This window comes from Microtus pennsylvanicus, chromosome 4 (assembly GCF_037038515.1).
Source record: "Microtus pennsylvanicus isolate mMicPen1 chromosome 4, mMicPen1.hap1, whole genome shotgun sequence".
NCBI lineage: Eukaryota > Metazoa > Chordata > Mammalia > Rodentia > Cricetidae > Microtus > Microtus pennsylvanicus.
Genome location: NC_134582.1, coordinates 79,235,203 through 79,258,408, shown reverse-complemented (window position 1 = coordinate 79,258,408; position 23,206 = coordinate 79,235,203). Strand labels below are relative to the sequence as shown.

Sequence of the window (23,206 nt, the reverse complement as noted above, 5' to 3'; positions counted from 1 at the left end):
TGTGGTTATAGGTGTGGGTTGTCAACAGTGGACCTAGCCTCGTGCCCCAAGTACTGTGGTGTGGTTATAGGTGTGGGTTGTCAACAGATTGTCAGCCTCCAGCAGAGCATTCCACCCTGCCCCTTCTGTGAGGGCTTAGCTTCTAGTCTCTTCTCTTTCCTTAGTTGGTCCCCTCTCTGTCCAGGCAGAGCTTTCACCTGACATCAATTGAGCAGTGAGCCAGGCCTCATTCTCTGGAGCCTCACGTGCAAGCTCTGAATCATGTATTGACCTCCTGATCTGCAAAGCGGGGGGTTGGGGGGGGTGAGGCTCCATGGCTTCAGTAATTCAGATCAGTGCAGGGAAGGACTTAAACACTTGCTGGATGACTGTGGCCCTGGGCCTCACCAGGGATGTCCAGGTGAGTGTTCTCGGCAGGAGGCAAGGAGGACAGAGTGGATGGGGGCCCTACAAAGTGGAGCGCCTCAGGGTACCAAACCCTCCAACCACTCAGGACAAATCAGCAGTGTGGCTTTTAATACAAAAGTCTGCCAGTCTCTAAACATAAGCAAATGGCTACTCTTCTGTTTGGTTGAGGCAGGCTGTCTTATAGCTCAGGCAGGTCTCAGACTCCCTCAGTACTTGAAACTGGCCTTGAACTCCTGACCCCCCTGCTTCTACCACCCAGATGCTAGGATTGCAGGCATGTGCTACCCCATTCAGTGATTACTGCTTTAAAAATCTCAGCTGCTTCTAGAGCCAGAAAAATGTCACTGGATGATAGTGAAGGCACAAACTGAGGGTGTAAATGGAACCAGGGTGTGTGTGTGTGTTTTGGGGGGTGTGCTATGGAAGTGTTGCTACCTCTGTCACCTGTACAACAGCCTACTTCAAAGTCAGCTTTCACTCAGTAGGTCCTAAATACCCTAAGAGCAGACCCCAAATATCGACTCTGACTCAATTCTCTGAGTCCCCACCTGCTGCCTTGAGGATGGGTTTTTCTTGTCACAGCTGTGCAGAGTGGTGAGCACTTACCTTCTAAGAGAAGGATTCTGGTCAACCCCTATTCCATCATACCCCACCCCCACCCCACAAGCTCCTCCACCCACCTGGCTGCCCAGGTGGGACTGGGCTCTCTGCTTGGTTAAAAGCAAGGCCTTGTGACCTTTTAGCTGCTGGTGGAGCTTTGCCATGGCTACCCCCGACACTGTGAGTCTACCTACCTGCCTATCCCAGACCCACTGGCTAGCTGGGGTAAAAAAAACATAGGGAGAGGGGTCGGTCAGCCAGAACTGGGGCTTATGGATCCAAAAAAGGATTTTTAAAAAAAAAAATTTTAAAGACAAGGTTTCTCCGTGTAGCCTTGGCTGTTCTGGAACTTGCTCTGTAGGCCAAGCTGGCCTCGAACTCACAGAGATCCACCTGCCTCTGTCTCCCGAGAGCTGGGATTAAAGGGGTGCGGCACCAGCTCCCCAGCTCTGGCTCACTGCCATTCTTTTCTCTGGTTAGACAATCAGCGCTGACGGTGAAGAGCACAAGAGGAAAGAGGAGGTGGAGAAAGAAAAGCCATCAGAAGCAGCGGTGAAAGTCCTCCCAGGAGAAGACACGGGAGACCCTCCTGCACTCTTGACTCCGAGGAGGAAGGCCCACAGAGAGCAGCACCCCCTGCATTATAGGTAGGGAGGCCACAGAGACCCCCAGTGTCTGTATCACTTGAGCTGCCCGAGACCCTTGGATCCTGCCTCACACGCAGTGGGCTTTTTAAAAAAATATTTTTTATTTATGTATATGAGTGTTCTGTCTTCCTGTAGGTCTGCACACCAGAAGAGGGCATCAGATTCCATTATAGATGGTTGTGAGCCACCACGAGGGTGCTGGGAATTGAACTCAGGACCTCTGGAAGAGCGACCAGTGCTCTTAACCTCTGAGCCACCTCTCTATCCCTTGGTGGATTTTTAAAATACTCTCTCACCCAGGCTGCAGGGATAACTGACTTCCCATACCTTTGGGGACTATGTCCCAAGTCTCACCCCCTATTTTACAAGCTTGTTAACCCAGTCAGATACTGCAGGGGTGACATGTGGGGTCTTGACTCTCCTCTCTCCTCATTCCCCAGATGGGTTCTGTGGTTCTTCAAGAATGACCGGAGCCGGCCCTGGCAGGAAAATCTGCAGCCCATCACTAAGTTTAACACTGTGGAGGACTTCTGGGCGTGAGTGCCCTGGGGGGCTCTGAGCTGGGAGTCAGAGGAATTACAGTCTGCCACCTTTTCAGGGGCTGTCAACATTTGCTGGGAGCTGCGGGTTGGTAGGCTCTAGACAGACCATGCCCTGCCCCAAAGCGTCTAGGGGTTTAGGGGGAACCTCAGGCCAGGGAGAAGCGGGAGTGAAGCCTGCTACTCTGTGGCTTTGGGGCCCTGACCAGGTTCCTTTCTATCTGGAAAGCTGGCTCAGCCATAGTAAGGATTAGGCTGATGCTCTAGCATTTATGTGCCAGAGAAGAGAGTGGAGGGAGGCCACACAAACTCAAGAAGGAGGCCAAGCTAGACTGCCCTATTGGTGTGGACTTCCTCAGGCTTTCTCAGTTGGGTCAGGTTCCCAGAGAAGGGATTCTAGGCAGCAGGGCCCTAGAGGCATGTGTGGGGGTGGGGAGATCCTGGGAAGAAAGAAGCAGGTGGTGGGAAGTTAGGTCTGGTGAGGAGCTGGAAAGTCAGGCTCAGGTGAATCGCGGGCTGCAAAGCCTTGAACTCTGTGTGGGGTCTTTCCAGGACGTACAGACACATCAAGCTGGCCAGCAAGCTCTCTTCCGGCTGTGACTATGCTCTGTTCAAGGTAGGCTGTGCTCAGGGGACAGAGTCCACGGTTTTCCCTTCATGGATGACTGGGGCGTGCACAGATGCTCGAGTCTGGAGGGAAGAGAGTCTCAAGGATGGAGCCCAGGCTATTAGCCTGGCTTCTAAACTAGCATGAACATCAACATTGTGTGTGTGTGTGTGTGTGAGCATTCCTTATGTCCAGTCCAGTCCCATCTTGGAGGCACTACCATCAGCAGTTAGAGATTTCTCTGGGTGTCTTCTGCCCGGCAAGGTCTGGGGACCACAGAGCCAAGCCTGGGATGTTTACCCTAGTCCACAGAAATTCTGACCCAGAGGCACCCTGTTCAGTAAAGGTGACAAGCACACAGAGAAGGTTACAAAAGGTGGCAACAGTGAGGCTCAGCGGCTTGTGGGGTTTTGGAAGGGGCCTGTGTGGGAGGCTGAGTGATTGGTGGCAGCACCTGCTTATGCAGACGGCATATAGGTAAGAGAAGCAGGCCTAGTTAAGGCCTGGGTACAGAGCAGACAAGGCTATATGCCAAGAGTTTGGTGCCCACTTCCCTTAAAACAAAAGGAGACAGTTGATCTGCCATTCTTCACAGGATGGCATCCAGCCCATGTGGGAAGACTACAGGAACAAGCGGGGTGGCCGTTGGCTGCTCAGTCTTGCTAGACAACAGCGCCACACGGAACTGGACCGTCTGTGGTTGGAGACAGTGAGTGGCGGAAAGGGTTGTGGGTGTGGGCCTCCAGGGGGAAGTGGTCTCAAAGCTGGTAGGGTGGACCCTTACCATTCCCCCTCTGGGCCCAGTTGCTGTGTCTGCTGGGGGAGAGTTTTGAGGAATTCAGCCAGAAGGTGTGTGGAGCCGTTGTCAACATCCGCACCAAGGGGGACAAGATTGCTGTGTGGACAAGCGAGGCCGAGAACCAAGCAGGAGTGATGCACATTGGGTGAGAGAGGGCCCTGTCTGCATGGGTTCTGGAGCCGGGATGGTTGGTGGCTTGGCCTGCAAGGGAGACCTCTGGAACCCTCCGTACTAGGAGTGTAGATCCAAACCATTTTAACTAAAGCCTTCATTGTCACTGAAGGGTTCTGTGGGTGGCTGGTCTTATCTATGGGTAGGCGAGGCTGTGGCTGGAACCAGGGTGGCCGCTGAGCAATATAGCTTGGCCTAGATGATGTCGGCCATCTTTCCCATCTCCCCCTCCAGTCACGTCTACAAAGAGCGTCTGGGCCTCTCTACGAAGACCATCATTGGGTACCAGGCCCATGCAGACACTGCTGCCAAGAGCAATTCTTTAGCCAAGAACAAGTTTGTGGTGTGAAGCCGACCTCAGTCACTGGTCCTGGGACACCCTCCTCCTGCAGTTTGGTGCACAGGGAAGTGTGCCTTGTGAATCGCAGGACAGACAGCTTGGCTCTTTACCTGTCTCGGAATACACATATGCACCCCCACCTTAGATAAGCTCTCACTATGTTGCCCAGGTTAGCCTCCTATTTATGGGTTTACGGCATCCTTCCGCTCCAGCCTTAATAACCGGGCTTACAGGAGCTGAGCTCCTCATTGTGTCTGGGTTCATGAAAGACTCCTTTCCCATTTGTTAGGCCCAGGCCTGTGGCAGCTGGCCAGTGTTTATAAATCACACTTGACCCCTAGCTCTTTGTGTGGCCATTTGGCAAAGGCAGGGTGAAGCCAAGTCCTGGCTCAACCCTGTCAAATGAGGACAGGAGAATCCTGTGGCCAACACTTCTCTGTGCCTGTCAGGAAAAGGGACTGGGTGAGCTGAGGCAGGCTCTTCTGTCTTGGAAAAAGGCTTTGGGCCACTGTTGTTAAAAGTAGTTCAGGTTTTTTGGTGAGCATTGCTTTGCAGTTTGGGTGCCCATCCTAAACCTTGTCCTTTCCCTACACCAGCTGTGACTTGGTCCTCGGATCGGCTGCCCTTCCTATTTGCTGTACCCCCACTACTGGAGTAGGTTAGAGGTCAAACACTGGCATTTGTAAAGACAGGCAGGCTCTGGGAACTGAGAAAGCCTCCCAGTTCTCTCAAGATGGGATAGGAGTGCAGTGGGTTGTGTGTATCTCCTGCCTGAGGGCAAGGCTGAAATGGAGGAGTGATAAACCCTAACACCATGAAGAAATTACTGGTGGTGGTTGGGCCTCTCCATGGTTTAGAAGGGGTCTACTTGGGGCTAATGACACCTTTTGTATCTGTTCTTAATAAACTGGAATAAATGTGGAATCTAAATATTCAGGATCCAGGCTTCCCTAACCATGGATCTGGCCCGTCCTGCTTCAACAGGACTCCAGTGAGTCCCATGTACCAAGGAAACCAGAGAAAGCCCGAGTTGGTGTGGGAAGGAGCTGTGATAGGAACAGGCACAGCAGGCACTCCAGCCCCAGGGGCGCCATCCACTGTGTAGATGCTCGGCAGTATTCACGGGTGTAGCCCTCTCCAACCGCTCATTCCTGGAGATGGACGCCACTGGAGGCCCAGGGTCTTCTCACTTGGGTCACCAGGGCTGCGGGTTGGTTCATCTCAAGCCTCTGGAGAAATGAGGCCATTGCTGCGATAGCAGGTCGGAGGGAGATGGAGAGTTGGGGGCTCCTCAGAGGTGGGGTTGGTCTGGCTGGAGGTGTAGCCAGAGCTTGGCCCAGAAACATGTTCTTGGGGAGGGGTGAGGCCGACTGGATGGAGTGGAGGGGCGGTGAACAAAGTATGGGGCGTGGCTCCAAGGAGAAGCAAGGTTCAGAGCTGAGGCTGACTAGGGTGGAGCTCCAGAAGGCCGGAGGCCAGTTGGGGGCGGAGTCTGGGCAGGTCAGAGGCAGAACCCGAGTGGGGGGGCGCGATCAGTGGCTGGCTAGGGGCAGTTTTGGGCGTGGCTTCTGGAGGACGGCGGCTGGGAATGGTCAGAGCCAGGGATCACTTAAGCTCGGCTGGGGGCGGAGTCGTGAGCGTGGGCGGAGCTCCGGGAGGACAGAACCTGGCTGGGACGGGGGCGTGGGCGGAGCTCCGTGAAGACTGAGACCCGCTGGGGAGGGGCGTGGGCTGACTCCGTGGGCGGGGCCGGGACGCTGTAGGGAGGCGGGGTCGGATGAGGGCACCGCACTCCGGGTGTGGCGGTCCCAGCGCTGGGGGCGGCGCCAAGGCGGGCGGGGCGGCCAGCTCGCTGTGTGGCCTTGGCCATGAAGCCGCAGCCGCCGGGCTAGGCCCGGGGCGGCTCCAGGCCTGGGCGGCCCGCAGAGGGCTGAGCCCGTCCCCGGCTCCGGTTCTCTGGGCGGCGGGTCACCACTCACCATGCCCGGCAAGCACCAGCATTTCCAGGACCCTGAAGTCGGCTGCTGCGGGAAATACTTCTTGTTTGGCTTCAACATTGTCTTCTGGGTGAGCGCGGGTCCGCTTCGCGCCCTGCGCTGGGGAGGGGGACGAGGCAGCCTCAGTTTCTGGGCGGGGGGAGACCCTCCTCAGGAGCTTGAGACCGGGGACTGTCCCCGACCCCTTCCACGCCGATTTCCAGTCCCCAAGAACTATTCTCGGGGAGCTACTGGGATTACTGAGGGGCGGGACCCAGTCCCAGCAGAGGGGGGGCTTGGGAGTCTCGCGTTGCAGCCCCAAGTTTGGGCGAAAAAGGGGGCGGCGTTTGCCGGAAGACTGCAGGGGCGCGGTAGTTGCTGGATGAGCCCCGCCCCGCCTCCTGGCCACTCCAGCTACCGGCAGGGTGTGTGAGGTTCTTGAGGTTGGGTCCTATTCCCAGTCTATCTCCACAGACTAGGAGCTTGTGAACCAGGAGAGCAGGAAGTGACAAAAGCCAAGGCTCTGGAACTGCAGACAGGAGCTCTGGTTGAGAGCAGGGAGCTATCCCTTGGGAACAGAATTCAGCATTCCATTGCTGCAGGAACAGAGGCTTCCCTCCCGGGTGGCATCTGTATCCGGTCCCTGCCAAGTCATCTTTCTTTTCTTCCTCCCCCTCCTATTGCCAAAGCGGGCTCTGCATGCTCTCCTTCTCGCCAGGCCTTTCCAACTTGTTTCCAGCAGGATTCAAGGACTCTTCTCCACCCACGTGCTGCCGGTTTTGCCCTGTGGTGGGTGCCTTGGATCACAGCAGCCTTCTGCTCTGGAGGGTTTGGGCAGCTGCGGGAAACACTGCCCTGGAAGTCAGAGGGCCTGAGTGTAACAGGCCTTGTCTGGAGGCCTTGGGGCAATCCACCTTTACTCTCTGGGCCTCCGCTTTCCAACCTGGGAGTGGGTGGCACTGGAATTTGTCCTTCTTGGTTGTTAAATAATGATTTTTGTTGTTGGGACGTCAACAACAAAAGCCCATCCTGGCATGGAATTTGCTGCAGTTTTCCCTTGTGAGCTTCCCGGGTGCTGGGATTTATGGTGTGAGCCATCACAGCGAGTTTCGTGTTGAAGTTCTAATGAGGCACAGTCTCCCCACTACCTTATTATTATCTGTAGTTTACGGGGGGGGGCTGAATGATTAGAGCCAAGAGGTTAAGTCATTTGCTGAGAGTGACAGATGCCTATCAGTGACTGGAAGGGCACACTGCAGTAACCCTGTGTTTCTGTTGTTTGGCAAATATGATGGTCCTGGCTTTGTTCTGAGGTCTGGGCAGGGGAGTGGAGGTGGGCAGAACACTGAGGTCCTGTGCTTGGGCAATGTGGAGCTTCAGAGCAGAACTAGGTCAGATCTAGCTGACTATGGGTATATGGAAGGGTGACAGAGGACCTGGATATGGGGAGGGGTCTGGACCCTTGAATTCCTGATGTTCTGCCTCCCAAGTGTGGGGATTATAGGTCTGTATCACCCTTCTGGCTCCACCTATGCCATCTGGACACCGGCTACAGGTTCTTCATCTGGGCAGCCTGTGTTCCCTTCATCACCTCAATCTTTCTCATCATCTTGCTTCAGTTCCTGGCTTGGAGAGCCGTGACTGCCAAGGCCAGCCACCTCTCACCCCTGATCCTGGGCCACTCCCTGGACACACGGTCTTTGAGGAGGACACACCATTAGAGTAGTGTGAGACTATCCAGTCTCCACCTCCATCCACCCTTTCCTTGCCTGGTCGTGGGTTCTATCCACTTCTGGATTCTTCCTGGAAATGCCTTTCCTGTGCTGTTTCTGCAACCAACATCCCTTCTCCGGCCCCTTCCCATCTGATCTGTCTCATCTTTGGACAAGAGACCAGCTAACGTTTTGTTTCCCCAAAACATCTCCTTGTTCAAACCAACCCCATTCCTCCTCTTGCTCTTTTTCTAATTTTCCCAGCCTCCTGCTTGGTCTCCATCTGCCCTATTTTGCCCTTCACACCAGGGTCCAGCCTTAACCTCCTGTTTTCCTTCCTCTCCACAGGCATTTCAGCTTGTTGGGACACTGGCATTCCCCTGGTTCCATCCTCACATCTCCCCTCCTGTTTTAGATATCTCAGGGTCCCAGGCAGCTGTTGGCCCTGTGAGCACAGTGGAGAAAAGGCTCTTGGCCCATGTGGCTGATCCCTATAGAGAGGAAACATTGAACAAATAAACAGATATCCAGGTGGCTGGAGAGAGTGGTGGGCTTCAACTGGGGTTTGAGTGTCAAGGAGGCATGAGACGGAGAGAAGGGTTCCGGATAGAACATCCAGAAAAGGCTAAGATCCTGGGGTCATCTTCAGCTGCATCGTGAATTGGAGGCCAATCTTGACTACATTGAGACCCTTTCTCAAAAAAAAAAAAAAGAAAAGAAAAAAGAAAAAAAAACCCAAAACAAAGACATAAGTATACCTGGGACCAGATGCTTTCTGAGCCAGGGGGATCTCTCAGCGGGATTCTACTCTATGTGGAGAGTCCAGGAAGGGGCTGAGGTGCAGTCTGAGGCTTGGGGTGGCTTCAGTTCCTCTAACTAGCCTATGGAAAAGACTCTCTGAAGGTATCCTAGGTAGATGCACCACCAAGTCCCATTCACAGCCTGGGCACGTCTTCCCAGTTTCCTGATGCTCTTCAAGGAGGGGGTGTAAGGGAGAGTCAGTCCTGGTCTGGTGTCCAGCTCTGACCTCTGGCTGCTTTTGCAGGTACTGGGAGCCCTGTTCCTGGCCATCGGCCTCTGGGCCTGGGGTGAGAAGGTAAGAGAGTGGGACCTAGGGGCAAGCTGAGAGGAGGGTCACTCCCTCACTGGTCCACTCCCCCATTTGCAGGGTGTTCTCTCCAACATCTCAGCGCTGACAGATCTAGGCGGCCTTGACCCCGTGTGGCTGTTTGTGGTGGTTGGGGGTGTCATGTCGGTGCTGGGCTTCGCTGGCTGTATTGGGGCCCTCCGGGAAAACACCTTCCTGCTTCAGTTCGTAAGTGTCTCTTCACCCCAGCCAACACTGGAGCCCCCTGAGCTCTTTCCATTCAGTTCTCTCCTAGGCGTGGTGGCCAGACAAGGCACTGGGAAAACCACGCTGTCTTTTGTTGATACAAAACAGTATTTATAAAGGGAGGGAGCAAGCTCGGTGATAGATCACTTGCCTAGCACACACAGGGCTCTCTCTGGGTTCCCTGCTGCAGGACTGGAAGGAGGCAGCACCCGAATAATAGTGGGTAGAGACTGGAGACCGTGGCTCCCTTAGGTCTAGCAAAGCAAGTGGGGAGCTGTTGCCTGTGGAGTCCCCGGAGTCCTGCCTCTCCAATGCCTACCATTTGTATGCCCCCAACCCAGTTCTCTGTGTTCCTCGGCCTCATCTTCTTTCTGGAGCTGGCGACAGGGATCCTGGCCTTTGTCTTCAAGGACTGGATTCGAGACCAACTCAATCTCTTCATCAACAGCAATGTTAAAGCCTACCGGGACGATATTGACCTTCAGAACCTTATCGACTTTGCTCAGGAATATGTGAGTGTGATATCCATCATGGGTCCCGTTCAAGCAGTCCCTGATGGGCACACAAGAGAGGGAGCAAATTCTCTGCATGCATGGACGACTTCCTCAGCTACCCAGGCCAGCAGATGCCAGGGAAGGAACCTAGGAGAGCCCCTGTCCCAGGAGAAGCCAGCTCCCGCTTAATCCCCAGGCTTCCTTGTGCCTAGCCCTGTAGGGACCCAGGCGCATGAAACTGCGGCCAGAGGAGGAAGTGGAACGCAGTGCAGGTCTCTTTCTTCTCAGTCTGGGCCCAGACTATCTACGGAGGCTCTGTTGCTGGTGCCCCTTACTGAGCCTCGGAGTTTGCACGACATACAGCTGCCAGCCCCCTTTCACTTCCAGCATAGCCACTGAGGTTCGGTGACAGGGACTCTAAGAAATGCATTGCTGGATGGTTTCGTCCTTGTGCAGACATCAGAGCAAATCTAGCAACATAATGGTTTAGTTTCTTTTTTCAGTTTTATTATTTTTCTGTGTATGTACATGTATGTGCACCATGTGTGTGCCTGATACCTGTAGAGGCTGGGAGATGGCATTAGATCCTTGGAACTAGAGTTACAGTTAGTTGTGAGTCACCACATTGGTGCTGGGAATTGAACCTGCGTCCTGGGGAAGAGCAGCCAGTGCTCTAACCACTGATCTGTCTCTCCAGCCAGAGTATAGCTGCCTCTGCTCAGTCGGTGCTGTGCACTGTCTGTAATGATGAGGCGAGTTCGTACCTCCCAGTCCTCACAGTTCCTTAGGGTGCTCCCTGCCACACCCAGTCACCTTCATAAGATTTGGTTCTGGGACTCAGCAGTACCTTGGAGCTGCCCAAGGGCGGAAGCAGTCACGTAGCCTGAAGTTCCCATGTTCTTTCTTTCTCTATTCAGTATGGAACTGGGACAGGCCCTGAGCCAGGTGCGGGGAGATTCAGGGTTTTTAAAATGTGCAGCCTGTTCCCTTCGTGATGGCAGTGTGGTGGGGGAGGTGGTGGTGAACATACAGAACAGGGCTATGGGGGCAGGGCTGGGAAGAGGGGAGGGAGAGGGGAAGGAGTCGGTGGGTGGTGTGAAGGACAAGACTGTTCCGCAGCAGGGACAGCAGGCACTTAGCAGGTGATGGACAGGTGCTGGCTCGGCTGTGTCTGAGAGCTGCACACACAGCCATATGGCAGGTGTCATGGGAGCCTGTGTCTGTCACTAGAGCCGGCTCTTGCTCATCCTGGAGCCTCCCTGGTCCTCACAGCCAGCTTCTCAGCAGCTGGGACCATTCACTTAGGGCTGCACTGTTACATGCTGCAGGCCTGTGGTGGCCATGGCCACATCTGGGAAGGTTAGCAAGGATATCCTAGGGAGGGATGTGTGTTTCCAGCATGAGGCTAGCAGGCGTTTGTGGAGTGGGTTGGGATGGAAAAGCTGGCTGGGTTCCTCTCCTGTCCCTGCAGGGTAGGCTTTGCAAAATTCCTGAGGCAAGTGTGGAGGGATTCAGTGTGTAGACACAAGGGTCTATAGTGCCTCCCAGTGTAGACACAAGGGTCTATAGTGCTTCCCAGTGTAGACACGAGGGTCTATAGTGCCTCCCAGTGTAGACACGAGGGTCTATAGTGCCTCCCAGTGTAGACACGAGGGTCTATAGTGCTTCCCAGTGTACACACGAGGGTCTGTAGTACCTCCCAGTGTAGACACGAGGGTCTGTAGTGCCTCCCAGTGTAGACACGAGGGTCTGTAGTGCCTCCCAGTGTACACACGAGGGTCTGTAGTGCCTCCCAGTGTAGACACGAGGGTCTGTAGTGCCTCCCAGTGTACACACGAGGGTCTGTAGTGCCTCCCAGTGTAGACATGAGGGTCTATAGTGCTTCCCAGTGTAGACACGAGGGTCTGTAGTGCCTCCCAGTGTAGACATGATGGTCTATAGTGCTTCCCAGTGTAGACACGAGGGTCTGTAGTGCCTCCCAGTGTAGACACGAGGGTCTATAGTACCTCCCAGTGTAGACATGAGGGTCTATAGTACCTCCCAGTGTACACACGAGGGTCTATAGTGCCTCCCAGTGTACACACGAGGGTCTATAGTGCCTCCCAGTGTACACACGAGGGTCTATAGTACCTCCCAGTGTAGACACGAGGGTCTATAGTACCTCCCAGTGTAGACACGAGGGTCTATAGTGCCTCCCAGTGTAGACACGAGGGTCTATAGTGCCTCCCAGTGTAGACACGAGGGTCTATAGTTCCTCCCAGTGTAGACACGAGGGTCTGTAGTGCCTCCCAGTGTACACACGAGGGTCTGTAGTGCCTCCCAGTGTACACACGAGGGTCTATAGTACCTCCCAGTGTAGACACGAGGGTCTATAGTGCCTCCCAGTGTACACACGAGGGTCTATAGTACCTCCCAGTGTAGACACGAGGGTCTATAGTACCTCCCAGTGTACACACGAGGGTCTGTAGTGCCTCCCAGTGTAGACACGAGGGTCTATAGTGCTTCCCAGTGTAGACACGAGGGTCTATAGTGCTTCCCAGTGTAGACACGAGGGTCTGTAGTGCCTCCCAGTGTAGACACGAGGGTCTATAGTGCCTCCCAGTGTAGACACGAGGGTCTGTAGTACCTCCCAGTGTAGACGCGAGGGTCTATAGTACCTCCCAGTGTAGACACGAGGGTCTATAGTGCCTCCCTGTGTAGACACGAGGGTCTATAGTACCTCCTAGTGTAGACACGAGGGTCTATAGTACCTCCCAGTATAGACACAAGGGTCTATAATGCCTCCCAGTGTACACACGAGGGTCTATAGTACCTCCCAGTGTACACACGAGGGTCTGTAGTGCCTCCCAGTGTAGACATGAGGGTCTATAGTACCTCCCAGTGTACACACGAGGGTCTATAGTGCCTCCCAGTGTAGACATGAGGGTCTATAGTGCCTCCCAGTGTACACACGAGGGTCTATAGTGCCTCCCAGTGTACACACGAGGGTCTATAGTGCCTCCCAGTGTACACACGAGGGTCTATAGTGCCTCCCAGTGTACACACGAGGGTCTATAGTACCTCCCAGTGTAGACACGAGGGTCTGTAGTGCCTCCCAGTGTAGACATGAGGGTCTATAGTGCTTCCCAGTGTAGACACGAGGGTCTATAGTGCCTCCCAGTGTAGACATGAGGGTCTATAGTACCTCCCAGTGTAGACACGAGGGTCTATAGTGCCTCCCAGTGTAGACACGAGGGTCTGTAGTGCCTCCCAGTGTAGACACGAGGGTCTATAGTACCTCCCAGTGTAGACACGAGGGTCTATAGTGCCTCCCAGTGTAGACACGAGGGTCTATAGTGCCTCCCAGTGTACACACGAGGGTCTATAGTGCCTCCCAGTGTACACACGAGGGTCTATAGTACCTCCCAGTGTAGACACGAGGGTCTGTAGTGCCTCCCAGTGTAGACATGAGGGTCTATAGTGCTTCCCAGTGTAGACACGAGGGTCTATAGTGCCTCCCAGTGTACACACGAGGGTCTGTAGTGCCTCCCAGTGTAGACATGAGGGTCTATAGTGCTTCCCAGTGTACACACGAGGGTCTATAGTGCCTCCCAGTGTAGACATGAGGGTCTATAGTGCTTCCCAGTGTACACACGAGGGTCTATAGTGCCTCCCAGTGTAGACATGAGGGTCTATAGTGCTTCCCAGTGTAGACACGAGGGTCTATAGTGTCTCCCAGTGTAGACATGAGGGTCTATAGTGCCTCCCAGTGTACACACGAGGGTCTATAGTGCCTCCCAGTGTACACACGAGGGTCTATAGTGTCTTTGTCCCCTCAGGACTTGCTCTTGCTTCTGCCCCTCATGAGGAAGCCACAGCCTTCATGCTGTGTCCCATCTTTCAGAGTCACCAACCTACTCCAAGTCTTGTGGACTCTGGTCTGTTTGCTTTGGGGATTGGAGTTGCCAGCCAGCTCTGTCCTTTGGGTTTGCCCCAGGTGGGAAGGGTGAGGCTCTGGGGTTAGGCCTTGTCACTGGTGTGTGCTCCTGGAGAGCAGACTCTCCTGTCTTCCTAGTGGTCTTGCTGTGGTGCCCGAGGGCCCAATGACTGGAACCTCAATGTCTACTTCAACTGCACTGACTCGAACCCAAGCCGTGAGCGCTGTGGGGTGCCCTTCTCCTGCTGTGTTAGGGACCCTGCGGTGAGTGGGGCCCTGGGAGGAGGCAGGCTCCCGAAGCCATGGGAGGTGTGTGTCAGTGTGCACTGGTGTCCACGAGAGTTGAGAAGTCTGGAGTTTTGTTGCAGATGAATGGGCACGACAAGACCCAAGCTTCTGTTTGCTTTTCTGTGGAGGAGGAGTGTCGTAGTTCAGGACCCAGGGAGACCATCAGGGAGACCATGGCAGTTCCCTTAGCATACTAACGGTCCGTCTCCCCCTCAGGAAGATGTCCTCAATACCCAGTGTGGCTATGACATCCGACTCAAACTGGTGAGAGAGGCGGGGACAGGGTTGAGGGTACCTGGGATACACGGGTGGCTTGGGGCCTCTCATAAGCTCCCTTGGTAGATCCTAGGGCTTCTATGGGGTGGAACTGGCCCCAGATGGGTCTGAGGTCTTGGATGCTCACCCATCTCTGTGGGCACCTGCTGTGGTTGGCATTGCTCTAGACCTTGGTGACCCAGTGCTCATGCATGGTCTCTGTACTCAAGGGAAGGAGGGAGAAAGACAGTAAACGTTAGACATGGGCAGTCACGCGAGCTCGGGGGCTGATGAGGAGGTCTGTGTGCTCAGGGAAAGCCTCTTCAGACCAGAGGCAGGTTAAGATCTGTACAAAGGCCCTGTGGCAGAGTTCCAGGAAACAGACATTGTCAGGGAGGACACTGGAGTGGGGGTGGGCTTGGGAAGAGGGATAGACGGGAGCCGAGGCTCACAGCAGCAGGCAGGCTGAGCCCGGTCCTGTGTTTCCGCAGGAGCTTGAGCAGCAGGGCTCCATCTACACCAAAGGCTGTGTGGGCCAGTTCGAGAAGTGGCTGCAGGACAACTTGATTGTGGTGGCCGGGGTCTTGGTGGGCATCGCCCTCCTGCAGGTACGCCCTTGGCTCGCTTGCCCTCTCGCCCGAGGCCTTCCGCTCTCCCTTACCTGCTGTTTGTCTTACAGATACTTGGCATCTGCTTGGCCCAGAACCTCGTGAGTGACATCAAGGCAGTGAAGGCCAACTGGTGAGGCTGCCAGGGGTGATGGCCACGTGCCCAGTCTAATGGGCCTCTGGCGGGGCCACTAGGATGTGCAGCTTCGCTCAGGCCTGCGGGGCGTCTGTTATGATCTGAGTCCCGAGGCTTTGTGAGCAGGTGCGCGTTGCCCACTGGGGGAGCCACCGGACTGTTGGCCACAGAGCTGTGTGAGGGGTGTGTTCATGTGTGTGGGTGTGCACACTCAGGAGTGCACCTGGAGTCAGCACCCCACTGTTGTGAGGCCGTGGTCTGTCCAGGGCTCTATGGGAAGATGTAGCCAGGTGGGTAGGGAACTCACACTGGTCTCCTGTGTGGTGTATCTGTGTAGTTGTGGAATGGGCTTAGGAGTCTGCTGTTTCCAGCCTCTTCTTACTGTGATCTTGAGCCCCGCCAGACGCACGCCTTGGTTTCAGTGTCCAGGCCTCTTGAAGGAGTCCAAGAATTTTCTCTCTCCCTTGCCTCTCAGGAGCACCCATGGTGATGGCTACAAACTACTCAATAAACAGCACTTGGAAAAACAGTGGCTTATCCTCACCATCTCCGAAGGGTCTGTTGGCAGCACAGCCTCAGAGCTCTCCATGGAGGGCCCTGGCCTGAACCCAACCGCCTAGCCAGGTCTCCTAGGTCCGGGTGACTTATGCACCCGAGATAGCCTTTTCAATGGGTGTGTTGCCTTAAAGACTGCATCCCCTGCTTCTCCCGAAGAATGGCTGTGTGGCCACACCAGCTTCTCAGTGTCCGTGTCATCTGCATCAGGACATGGAGACAGACACCTCACCTGGGGTACCTGGCCCCAGCACCCGAGAGTTGACCTTTCCAACCTGGTGAACACCTCAGGGCTTCTCTTTCAGCCTCAAGAAAGGCATAAAGATCTGAAGAATGGGGTGCTGGAGATCACCCCTAAGAGGGTGTAGCCTGGTGGACTGTAGATGTGCTGGGCACTGAGGCGGGCGTCAGAATGTCCAGGAGAGTGGCTGAGCTATGGGAGCAAGGGCCAGTGGGAGTATCTGTGAGGGTGACCCTCTCCGTGGCCTGCAGTGGTGCCTTGAGGCCACTAGAGGGCACCTCAACACCACAGTGCTTTCCTTTACACCCTCGCCTCAGTACCTACCCGGGCTTGCAAACTAGAAGCAAACCAGCTCAGCCGTAGGCAGTATAAGCCTAAAGGGATAGCACGTGTGAAGTGACTCTTCTCTGCCTTTTCCCTGTGCTGGACGAAAGGAGGGATGGGCTGGTCCAAAGGTCACAGCTCTGGTGCCCAAGTTCAACGAGTGGGATAGAGTAGTGGGACCTGTTTTGCCTTGACCTTGATCAGTGCTGGAGACCAGGCAGAAAAACAGTTTCTGTGATGACGAACTATCTGTGGCAAGCCAGGTGATGATGGTGGTCTGCTCAGGAGTGCAGGGGGGTACAGTGGGAACTGTGTCAGTGGGAACTGTGTCGAGACAGGCCCTCACCCACAGGAGCCAACTGCTGCTCCATTGTAGCTACTGCTATGGTGTGGGAATGTGGGACTGACAGCGGAAATCTCAGAGAAGCCGGACGTCTGTAGGCTCTTGTAAGACAGCCAGATTTTAACTCAGACCTACAGGCAGCACCGAGAGCCCGGGGCCCAGCTTCAGCTCCTGTGTTAGCATCACTCGTGACGACTGAGCCATGTGGGGTGCTGGGAGCTGCAGCCATGTAGGCTGACCAGGCGGTGTGCACCTGGTAGCTTTGACCCCTGGCATAGGCTGCACAGAGCTCCTGGTGGCCCTGGCTGTGGTCGTATGTACACTGCAATAAATACAGCTCCGAAAGCATCGATTTTCTCATTTCAGATGGTTTCATTTCTCCCTCAAAGCTCGCATCTCCCTTGTGAATTGCAATTTCTTTTTCTGATGAGGAAGCAGACTCAGAGGGGAGGGAGGCTGCCTGGGGCACAGGAGGCACAGAGCCTCCTACCCCCTTGTGCTGCAGCTTGGCATTGCATGTGTCTTCTTAGCAACCAATGAAGGGTGTAAAGTTATCTTTCTTCCCAAAAGGTGACATCCAAATCTACTTAGGTACTAGTGACACAGGAGGGAGAAAGGCAAAGTCCCTGCCCAGTGCTGCCTCCTCACGGGGAACAGATGGTGAGGAGGCAGGCATTTTGTTGGTGTGTTGTGAGGGTGAGTGACAGCTGGGAGCCTGGGTGCAGGCTCGGGAAGGGTGCCATCTCTGGGGAACAGCCATCTAAGTTTTGGCGACAGCTTCTGTAAGGCCTCCAAGGCCGTGATGGGGTTGGTGTGAGGGAGCTGGGCTGGCAGGAACGATGTGTAAAGGGCAGAGAGCATGGGCACAGGAAGTGGAGGTGCCAGGGTCTAGAACCCAAGTTGATGAGATGGTGTAGACCAGACCCGGAGTTTTCCAGAGGTCTCCATCCATTCATCCATGCTGATCAGCCACTCTGCCTACCTGTCCTTCCACACACGCACCCCGCACTGCTGATCACAGACTCTGCAGCCATTGCTCACACAGGAGGCCCCAGCCAGATACTGGGGTTTCCACAGCAGAGGCAGGCAAGGAGCAGTCACTGGTGGTGCGAGGTGCGCTGAGAAGCATGTGGTTATCCTGAGTCAGCTTCTTGCTCTGACAAGATGCCTCAGAAAAATCAAAGAAGAGTGGTTTCTTTTGGCTCACAGTTTCAGAGGATCTGTTCCATCGTTGCGTGGTTCCTTCCTGTGGGCCTGTGGTTAAGGTTAGGGTTAGTGCTAGGGAGGGCATTGTGGAAGAACTGCTTGACTCAGGACAGCCAGAAAGCCCAAGGGGAGGGGCCTGGGACAAAGCATAACTCCCAGAGACGTGTGCCAGACCACTCTCTCCGGCTAGTCCCCTTCTTATCATCACCTCTCTTCAAGTTAAGAAGCCACCAGTGGGTTAGTGAAGCCAGAGTCCTCATGAGCCTGTCACTTCCCAAAGGTCTTGCCTCTAGACACTGCTGTATAAGAACCAAGCCTTCAAATGCATGAGCCCTTGGGAGGGTATTTCAGATCCAAACCATAAACCACTTCTCAGTGCACTTTGGGGTTGATTAGGGACCCACTTCCCATTCCCACGACAGTTCGTGGAGCAGTTCCTGGACCAAGCGGTCCTCACCATCAGAGGGGCCTTTGCAGTTAAGCCTAAAACACAAGGGAGCAGACAAGGCTTCCATCATGCATCCCTCTAGGTGGGTCCCCGGTCAGTAGGGAGCAAGGACGCCTTCCAGCTCTGTCAGGATGGAGTACACACGAGTGCCAAGTGTGGTATCCTCCAGCGCCCTAGGAAAGGGAGCTAGGAACTCAGGTTAGCCAGAGGACTCCCTCTGACTCCTGATTCCCCCAGGGAGGATGTGAGTGGAGACCTGCGAGGGACAGAGCCCAGGCTGACAAGTCCCTGCATTTTGGGGATTGAAGGAAGGCGTCCTAGGAAAACGAAATCATGTGTTTTTTGGTGACAACCTCTCCAGGTGACCACCAGAGAGCAGCAAACCACACAGCATAGCCCATCAACCCTGGCCAACAGGTAACAGGCAATCCCTTTGAATAAGCCAGGTAAGCCAGATAGGCCACTATCCCAGAGACACAGAGGCCTACTGTACTGGTGCCAAGTTCAGGTCTTGCCACCGCTTCATCTCCTCCTTGGAGTAGCTGACACCCCCCAGGGAACCTTTCCCTGTGCTCAAAGTAGAACTGGAGAATATGGTAGTGGTGGTGGTGTATGTCATTGCCCACACTCTAGGAGACCAAAGCAGCAGGTTCTGCATGCACCTCCATTAATTCAGGTAGGTTTGCTAAGCACCTACTGTGTGCTGGCAGTGTTCTCGGGACTGGGAATACAAAAGGGAAGTGGCCCCCTCCACTCCCACGTCCAGACCTAAGGGGCAGGGGGCTTTGTCTGCAAGGAACCAGATATTCTGAGCCAGTCACATAGTTACAAAGCCACTCGGTTCTGCCTCCACGGCAGAAAGCAGCCCGAGACAGGATGTAAACAAGTATCCATGGCTAGGGGCCAGGGACATGATCTGTGGATGCAGTAGCTGGGATGTGATCTAATTTTCAGCTGTCATAAATCTTTGCCTTCCTTTTGATTTCTCTAACATTAAAGCATGGGAAATTATCTTTAGCTCTGGAGCTGAGTTAAAAGAGGCTATAGGTTGGATCTGCCTCACAGGCTGGAGTTTTCTGTCCCCTGATCTGAGGACAGGGACAAAGCGTCACTGCCATGAACCAAACTGTGGGAGCCAGAGATGCAGCTGGTGGGTGGGAGTGCAGAGGCGGAGGCAGAGGCAGAGGCTAGCCTCAGCGAAGGCTGCAGTGGGTGGGAGTGAGGAGGCAGAGGCTAGCCTCAGCGAAGGCTGCAGTGGGTGGGAGTGAGGAGGTGGAGGCTAGCATCAGCGAAGGCTGCAGTGGGTGGGAGTGAGGAGGCAGAGGCGGAGGCTAGCCTCAGCGAAGGCTGCAGTGGGTGGGAGTGAGGAGGCGGAGGCTAGCCTCAGCGAAGGCTGCAGTGGGTGGGAGTGAGGAGGCGGAGGCTAGCCTCAGCGAAGGCTGCAGTGGGTGGGAGTGAGGAGGCAGAGGCTAGCCTCAGCGAAGGCTGCAGTGGGTGGGAGTGAGGAGGCAGAGGCTAGCCTCAGCGAAGGCTGCAGTGGGTGGGAGTGAGGAGGCGGAGGCTAGCCTCATCAGCGAAGGCTGCAGTGGGTGGGAGTGAGGAGGCAGAAGCGGAGGCTAGCCTCAGCGAAGGCTGCAGTGGGTGGGAGTGAGGAGGCGGAGGCTAGCCTCAGCGAAGGCTGCAGTGGGTGGGAGTGAGGAGGCGGAGGCTAGCCTCAGCGAAGGCTGCAGTGTGCTTGGCGATGAAGCCCTTGCACAGCCTTGGGGCTCCTCCCCAGCACCAATAAAGAAATCAGAGTGGGCCTCACTGCATAGGCAAGATGTAGTAAAGACTTTGGATTTTAAGATATTTTTGATAGCACAGGTAAAACTGGTACTCATTTTAGCTATAAACACACAACAGATGAAACTAAAGTCTCGTTAGGTCCTCGCTGTCCTCTAGCCCCCTGAGGCTGCAAGGTCATCCCTCGGTGTCCGTGAAATATCCATGGTGCTCGTATAAAATGACAGTAGCTGCAGAGAACCTACAGATATCCTCTTCAGACCTTATTTTCTCTTTAAACATGTATTTTGCCTGCATGTGTGTATGTGCACCATGTACGTGCCTGGTGCTGCAGAGGCCAGAAGAGGGGGTCAGATTCCCCTGGGACTGGAGTTACAGGTGCCTGTGATCCACCACGTGAGTGTTGGGAATTGAACTCGTGTATCCTGCAAGAAAGAGCAGCCGGTGCTCTTAACTGCTGACCACAGTTTACTCACTTTTAGCTTATTTCAATTAATATATAAAGGCACAAGGTTGAATATATTAGTGGAGTACTATATGATATTTAATTTTTTATTAGATTTTTCAATTTTATTTTATGTGTGAGTGTTTATTAGATTTTTCAATTTTATTTTATGTGTGAGTGTTTTGCCTGTGTGTATGTATGTGCACCATGTGTGTGCTTGGTGCCTGTGGCAGTCAGAAGAGAGGGTTGGATCCCCTAAAACTAGAGTTATGGATGGTTTTGAGCCATCGTATGGGTGCTATGAATCAAACCCAGGTCCTCTGCAAGACCAACAAGCACCCTTAACCCACCCAGCCTTCTCTCCAACCATGGTGTTTGGATACATGTTGCATTACATTGAGTGTTTGAGGATTGGCATACTTATTTCTTCAATAGTTACCCGGTGGGTGCTGGGAATTGAGCCTGGGTCCTCTGCAAGAGCAGCAAGTGCTCTCTCTTTATTGTTTTTATTGAGCTATACATTTTTCTCTGCTCCCCTTTTTTCCTCCACCTCCCCTTCTATCCTTTCCTGTCACCCCCATGTTCCCAATTTACTTAGGAGATCTTGTCTTTTCTCCTTCCTATGTAGATCCATGTATGTTTCTCTTAGGGTCCTCTTTGTTGTCTAGGGTGTCTGGGGTTGTGGACTGTAGGTTGGTTTTTCTTTGCTTTATGTCTAGAAGCCACTTAGAGTGAGTACATATTAGATTTATCTTTTCTGGGTCTGGGTTACCTCACTCAATATGTTTTTTTTTTCTAGATCCATCCATTTGTCTGCAAATTTCAAGATGTCATTTTTTTTCTGTTGTATAGAACTCCATTGTGTAAATGTACCACATTTTCTTTATCATTTCTTCGGTTGAGGGGTATGTAGGTTGTTTCCAGGTTTTGGTTATGACAAACAATGCTGCTGTGAACATAGTTGAGCAAATGTCTTCGTGGTATGATTGAGCACTATTACTGGGTCTTGAGGTAGACTTTCCTAATTTTCTGAGAAACACACTCCCATCAGCAATAGAGGAGTGTTCCCCTTACCCCACATCCTCTCCAGCATAAGTTGTGGTCAGTGTTTTTGATCTTGGCCATTGCACAAGTGCTCTTAACCACTGAGTCACCTCTCGAGCTCCTCCCTTCTATTTCAAATCGTCATCCCTAGATTCGTTATAAAATAGATGTAGATGCGATGCAAATGGCTGCTTTGCTTGAGGAATCATGAAAAGGAAAAAAGTCTGCGGAATGGCTCGGTAGACAAGGGTGCTTGTCATCAAGCCTGACGACCTGAGTTCGATTCCTGGAGCTCACGTGTTGAGAGGGGCAAACTGACTCCTGCAGATTGGACTCTGACTTCCACACAAGTGCACCCCCACCCCCACACTATAAACATTTTTAAAAGGGAGGGGGGTGACGTTAGCGTAGATGCGGCCACCACAGGCCTGCCTTCGGAGCATGTGTTGGCAGCAGAGGAGTAACAACGCTTCAGTATTTTCACCTGTGGTCGGCCGGATCCTTAAATGCAGAACCTAAGGGTGCAAGTGCACAGGGCCAGCTGTCGCTCTTGCCAGACCTGTCACACATGGCCTTTCACATGCTTTAAACTTTGCTTTCATTTTACACACCCACAGAGAAGGCTTAATACCACCCCCGGTGTTATGAACGCCAGGACACTGTCCCCAACTCACTGCCACTTGCTTTCTGTTCCAACAGACATGGTATGTGGCAGGCAGTTGGTGGCGTGTCCGTAGGCTTTGCCTCTCAGCAAATGGCAGTGCTGGGCTCTTCCAGCCTGGGCTCTTCCCAGTAGGTTAGTCTGGGGAGAGGTGTGGTCAAACCTTCTCATCTGAGGCTCACACCTGGAGCAGCTACTGCGTTACTGTGTAGGAGGATGAGGGACAGGGGAGACAGGTGGCCCCAAGTCCTTGCTGATGGCAGAGGTGATTCCGGCAGCGGCCAGCTAGGGTCTCACTTCTGCTTCTCACTCTGATTTCTACCCAGCACTATCTGAGCCCCGAAGAACGTGCATAAATCACACAATTAACCCAAAGGCTCTTACCACAGTGATGCCTCCTGTCTCCTTTGTAGATAGATATACAGAGATGAGGACATCACTGCCCTGCATGCAGAGGGGCTTGGGCACATCTGTATTCCCTGGGTCCTGCTGCAGCGGTTGTGTGGTGTGTGGATTAGCTGTCCAGGTTGACTGGCTACCTGGAGAAAGGCAGCTGACAGCGAGCTCAGCCTTTCCCAGGCCAGGCCAGCACACCCATATACCCTGAGGGAAACACACTGTAATCACACCGGAGCTGGAACTCAGGTGCGGTTCTCCCCCCGTCTGTGGGGGCTCACAATTAGAGCTCGCAGACTTGTCACCGGTCTTTAGAAGTGATTTATGAGTCACATGTTCAAATACATGGTGTTCAGGTCACCCAAACCCAAAACTGCCTGGAAAGCACCCCTTCCCCTGCTGTCTCCTAATCTTCCTGTGTGTGTGTGGGTGGCCACTGTTGCCAGCTCTGTTTGTGCCACTCCCCTACCCAGAGATGGCATATTTACTAGAAAGCAAATCTCAAGAAATGAAGCAAGGCAGACCTGGACCCTCACTGCTAATTTTGCACTGTCCAGCAGCTCTGGGAAATAATTGCCCGTCGGTACATGGAGATGTTCCTGATCCCTTCAGCAGCAGCAATGACAGAGAACTCGGCTGGTTGTGCACTGGCTGCTCCCCATGGCATTTTCTTTACATGAACTGGCCCACTTGGCACAACTCAAGGAGATAGTTCTGTCTGTCCGGTGATGCAGGTGTCCACAGAGCCCAATTGCCTGCTGGATTCCTCCAGGCTGCGTGTGCAGGCAGCCATGATCCTTGCACGCTCACACGCCAATATAATGAATGGTTGGAAGTGGATGGCTGGGTTGGTGTCCATGGGTGGCTTTGTTTACATAATATCCCTGCCTTGCCCTCTGGGGCAGTCACGGCCATTTACAGTCCTACAAACA

The 23,206-nt window shown here is 53.9% G+C and overlaps 2 protein-coding genes across 6 annotated transcripts; both read left to right on the top strand.

Annotated features, from left to right (window-relative positions):
• The first annotated feature begins 313 nt into the window (after positions 1-313).
• Positions 314-4,120, top strand: Eif4e1b (eukaryotic translation initiation factor 4E family member 1B). Its single transcript, XM_075970781.1, has 7 exons — positions 314-400; positions 1,489-1,655; positions 2,096-2,191; positions 2,747-2,810; positions 3,397-3,510; positions 3,606-3,745; positions 4,006-4,120. Exons 1-7 carry the CDS (start codon positions 314-316, stop codon positions 4,118-4,120), a joined length of 783 nt encoding a protein of 260 aa, XP_075826896.1.
• Positions 4,121-5,900: 1,780 nt separating this feature from the next.
• Positions 5,901-22,862, top strand: Tspan17 (tetraspanin 17). Of its 5 annotated transcripts, none has more exons than XM_075969559.1 (9): positions 5,901-6,178; positions 8,845-8,895; positions 8,968-9,114; positions 9,474-9,644; positions 13,681-13,806; positions 14,047-14,094; positions 14,577-14,693; positions 14,765-14,826; positions 15,305-16,640. In XM_075969559.1, exons 1-9 carry the CDS (start codon positions 6,092-6,094, stop codon positions 15,447-15,449), a joined length of 954 nt encoding a protein of 317 aa, XP_075825674.1. In that variant the 5' UTR covers positions 5,901-6,091; the 3' UTR covers positions 15,450-16,640. The 5 variants fall into 5 exon arrangements, with proteins under 5 accessions (XP_075825674.1, XP_075825675.1, XP_075825673.1 ...); XM_075969558.1 differs by lacking the exon at positions 5,901-6,178 and adding an exon at positions 6,588-6,876; XM_075969561.1 differs by lacking the exons at positions 5,901-6,178; positions 15,305-16,640 and adding exons at positions 6,589-6,876; positions 22,835-22,862.
• The last annotated feature ends 344 nt before the right edge of the window (positions 22,863-23,206 follow it).

Excerpts from the sequence above, each read along its gene's own strand:
- Tspan17 (XM_075969558.1), top strand. The coding sequence starts at position 6,787 with ATGCTCTCCTTCTCGCCAGGCCTTTCCAACTTGTTTCCAGCAGGATTC. Across the intron at positions 9,115-9,473 it reads ACACCTTCCTGCTTCAGTTC|TTCTCTGTGTTCCTCGGCCT; the intron begins GTAAGTGTCTCT and ends CCCCCAACCCAG. Across the intron at positions 14,827-15,304 it reads AAGGCAGTGAAGGCCAACTG|GAGCACCCATGGTGATGGCT; the intron begins GTGAGGCTGCCA and ends CTTGCCTCTCAG.
- Eif4e1b (XM_075970781.1), top strand. The coding sequence starts at position 314 with ATGGCTTCAGTAATTCAGATCAGTGCAGGGAAGGACTTAAACACTTGC. Across the intron at positions 2,192-2,746 it reads ACTGTGGAGGACTTCTGGGC|GACGTACAGACACATCAAGC; the intron begins GTGAGTGCCCTG and ends GGGTCTTTCCAG. Across the intron at positions 3,746-4,005 it reads GCAGGAGTGATGCACATTGG|TCACGTCTACAAAGAGCGTC; the intron begins GTGAGAGAGGGC and ends CTCCCCCTCCAG.